General features: G+C 37.3%; 1 protein-coding gene across 1 annotated transcript; it reads right to left on the bottom strand.

The window, feature by feature from the left end:
* Positions 1–381: 381 nt before the first annotated feature.
* On the bottom strand, positions 382–2,827 carry LOC106881949 (F-box/LRR-repeat protein 14). The gene has a single exon (XM_014932479.2). The coding sequence runs from the start codon at positions 2,813–2,815 to the stop codon at positions 806–808; it is 2,010 nt and encodes a 669-aa protein (XP_014787965.1). The 5' UTR covers positions 2,816–2,827; the 3' UTR covers positions 382–805.
* Between the last annotated feature and the right edge of the window lie 836 nt (positions 2,828–3,663).

The raw sequence follows: 3,663 nt of genomic DNA, 5'->3' as shown, positions 1-3,663 counted from the left end.
AATGCACTGAATTCGCATTACATCAAACAAAATCCTACTTTAGATCTTTACTGTCATCACCAATGAAGACAGCACAACAGTGTAGAATGGTCCAAGTATAAAATGGAAAAGAGATATATGTTGTGTATGGTCAACTTGCTACCTTCATAGCATGAAAATAACTGAAATATTAGTGTTATTTCTATTTCCAATGAAATAAACGCTAGGCTATAACAACAGAGCTTCTTTGTTAATATTCAAACATGTTTTGTTTTTAATTCTGAAGTGATGATTCAAATAAATATGAATTTTTACCAATCAGCTGAACTTGTTTCCATATTATTGCTTCTCAATATCATTTCTCAAAAAAAATTTTTTTAAATGAAATAAATGACAACAAAATGCATTTACTGTTTATAAAGAAACTAAGCAAAATATAAAACATTTCTGATCAAAATAATAAATATTATAGATTGTAGAGTTAGGTTTTTCCATGTTTCTTTTTTTTTTTTTTTGTTTTACATTTATAAGTCAATATATTCCCTAAATGTCTTTTTTGTTATTTTGAGAAATATTCTGCAGCAATCTTGGTTCCTAAGATGACTCTGGATCTAAGAATATTAGATGTTGTTTCAGGTAAATTGAAATCAAGCAAATTGCAAGACAGGTTTCAGTATTTCTAATTTCCATAGAATATATTCTTATATGAACAGGCCAACATCTTGTGTTCCATGTAAAACTTGGTCAAGTGAAATATACAGACAAAACAGGAGATAAATTTAACCTGCATAAAACTGAAGACAAAAGATCAACTTGATTTCTAGTGTCACCGTTTGTGCCACAAACCCAAATTTAAACTGGATAAACTTGGTAATTGCATAATCCTTTCAAGACCTTTTGCAGATATTTGTGTGCAACCGTAGAGGTCCATACTTGACAGTTTTTTCAGATTGTCTGCTATTAGATTCAGTGCTCGATCGGTAATACGATGACACTGACCAATATTTAATGTGGTTAAACCATGCATATTCTGTGTAATATAGCTAATACCAGTGTCACTGATGTTACATGCACTCAAACTGAGGCATTCAAGTTTAAAGAGTCCTTCAGCCAAACGGCTCAAGCCTCCATCTCCAATTTTATCACAAAAGCTCACATCTAAAGATGTTATGTGTGAGCCTCCACGTGCCAAATGTGCAAGTCCAGTGTCAGTCACTAAATCACAGCTGGCAAGGTTAATTTCACGTAGGCTGGGCATTTTAGCCAAATACTGCAATCCTGCGTCAGTGACCCCACCACAAAAGCTAAGGTTCACTTTAAGTAAATTTTTCAACCCAAGACTCATATAGTGTAGTGACTGGTCCGTAAGTTTCTGACAGTCCTGTAAACAAAGATGTTCAAGAGCTAAGTTACCTTGTGTAGTTATCTCATTACCAAGTCCTGCCAAGTAAGCAATCCCTTGGTCTGAAAGATATCGACAGCTTCTCAAATCAAGTGATTGCAAGTTGACTAATCCATAGGAAATAACAAACAAACCTGCATTCGTTATTAGAGAACAACCACCTAAATGTAATACTTTTAAATTTTTTAGATACATAGCAATCCGGCTGAGGCTGTAGTCTGTTGTCTGCTTGCACAGGCTGAGATTAAGTTCACTAACCAAAGGCAACCGGTAGAGAAGTGCTTGGCCTAGACCAGCATCGGTGATACTATAACATCCACTAAGGTTAAGACTTTCTAAGTCTGGAATGCCGGCTACAACATCACGGAGACTTCGTTTTAAGCTCAGAATTTGAATTCTGCGAATTCCACGTTTGGCAAGGCTACGGAATAAAGAAGGGTTTGATCGACGAAGATGAATTTTAGCTTCAACTCCACGCCACACAGTGCGAGAATAGGCAGCATCCCGCCAGCGACCACATACTTGGGCCACACGGCCTTTGTTCCTCACGTCTAAATAGCAGAATATCATTACCAATAACTCGGGAAACAAACAATGGACGTGCTCTCCAGACTTTGTTGGGGGAGACGGAGGCGGAAGTGGTGATGTTATGGCTGAAGTAGGTGCTGGAGACAAGTTAGGGTTTGGACTATTGTCATTGGAGTTAGGGTCTGAAGAAGAAAGTCTCGGAGAAACCTTGCCGGAGTTGCCGCCAATGCCACAGTCAGTACTACTACTGCAACAACTTGTGTTATTGGTGATCGTATTATTGTGATGACTTCGACTGCTTTTGTTATACAGGTAGTTATCTGTCGATCGTCGTCCGTGGTTGGTTATCATTTGGATGTTTTCATCGAATTGTTGAGACGTCTGATAGTTAGGACTACGGTTATTTTTGTAACGACTGTAGTGTTTACGATGGCTATGGTGGTGACGGCTACTGTAGAGAGACTGGTGATAGTTACGGTGGCTATGATGCTTCGAGTTACTACTACTGCTGCTGCTGCTACTTTTACCGGTAGAATGCAAAAGTACTTCAGAATGTGATGTTTGGTGGAGAGAAGCAGAAATTGGTCGAAGACTTTCAGAAGGACAACGACGAGGTTCAGTTCGAATTTCAGGATCGCATTGTGAATAGGAATTACTTTCAACATTGGTTCGACTAGAAAGCTTAGAGTTATTCGATAGATTGTAAGGACTGCTTTTGTTTTCGTCTCGCCTATTAATTGAGTGAGTGTTGCCATTTCTAAAAAGCAAAGGACTGCTTACCGTACAGGTAGTTGTGTTATTGTTGTTATACTGGTCGCTCTCTTCCATTTCGTTGGACTCCATTTTTATTATACATCTGTGGTGGTGGTGGTGGTGCCACTTCTCCAAGCAAAGGTTAACAAACATCCTGCCTCCTCACAATGGTAATTCCTCCCCTGTCTCTCTTTGTTTTATTTACGCTCCTACGACTCTCATGGTAGTGCACTGCGCACACTCCACACACAGGTGCTTTGTTTAGGGGACGAGGGGTAAAGCAAGGTCACATGACAGTATATTCCATTCAAACTTGTTTATATCACAACTGATCAAACACAACAAAGCGCCTGCATTGTTAACAACGGTCGGTAAATATTTATAATTAACTACTTTTACGGTAAACTATTTATTTTTATTCAATAAAGACTAAAATACAATTGTTTGTGCTTTCTGAATAAAAAAAAATTGATATAGCTACATTACTTGTAGTCTACGCTGATCGTGCCGTCAAGATTAAAAGCCTTCCAGCCGTGACCATTCCGTGTCTGTATATCAGGGACTGCATCATCAAATGTATTCTATTTTATTTAAAGCGGCAGGGTATGATTTGAAAGAAATCTGGCTGCTATTTCTAGAAGTCCATGTGACCGCATAGAATGTTCCCGCTAGTTCGAGTTATAAAAAGTAAAAGCACTAGGCGGTCTCTTGACCTGCTAGAAATAACAGCCAATTCTACTATAAATTATATCCTTTAAAGAGATACATTCAATAATTTCGTCAAGCGAGACGAAACTTCGATATCACGGTTAAGTTTTCATTTGTAAATATTAATATGCTCTCTACTAAAATATATACATGCATAATATATATGTGTGTGTGTGTATATATATATGCATACTTATTGTGTGTGTGTGTGTATGTATGTATATACACTTCGTTTTTGTATCTGGTTTGCAAAATTTTTAGGTATGTATATATATATATATATATATATATAT

This window comes from Octopus bimaculoides, chromosome 3 (assembly GCF_001194135.2).
Source record: "Octopus bimaculoides isolate UCB-OBI-ISO-001 chromosome 3, ASM119413v2, whole genome shotgun sequence".
Taxonomy (NCBI): Eukaryota; Metazoa; Mollusca; class Cephalopoda; order Octopoda; family Octopodidae; genus Octopus; species Octopus bimaculoides.
Note: the sequence above shows the minus strand (reverse complement) of the source record. Positions and strands in the feature narration are given on the sequence as shown.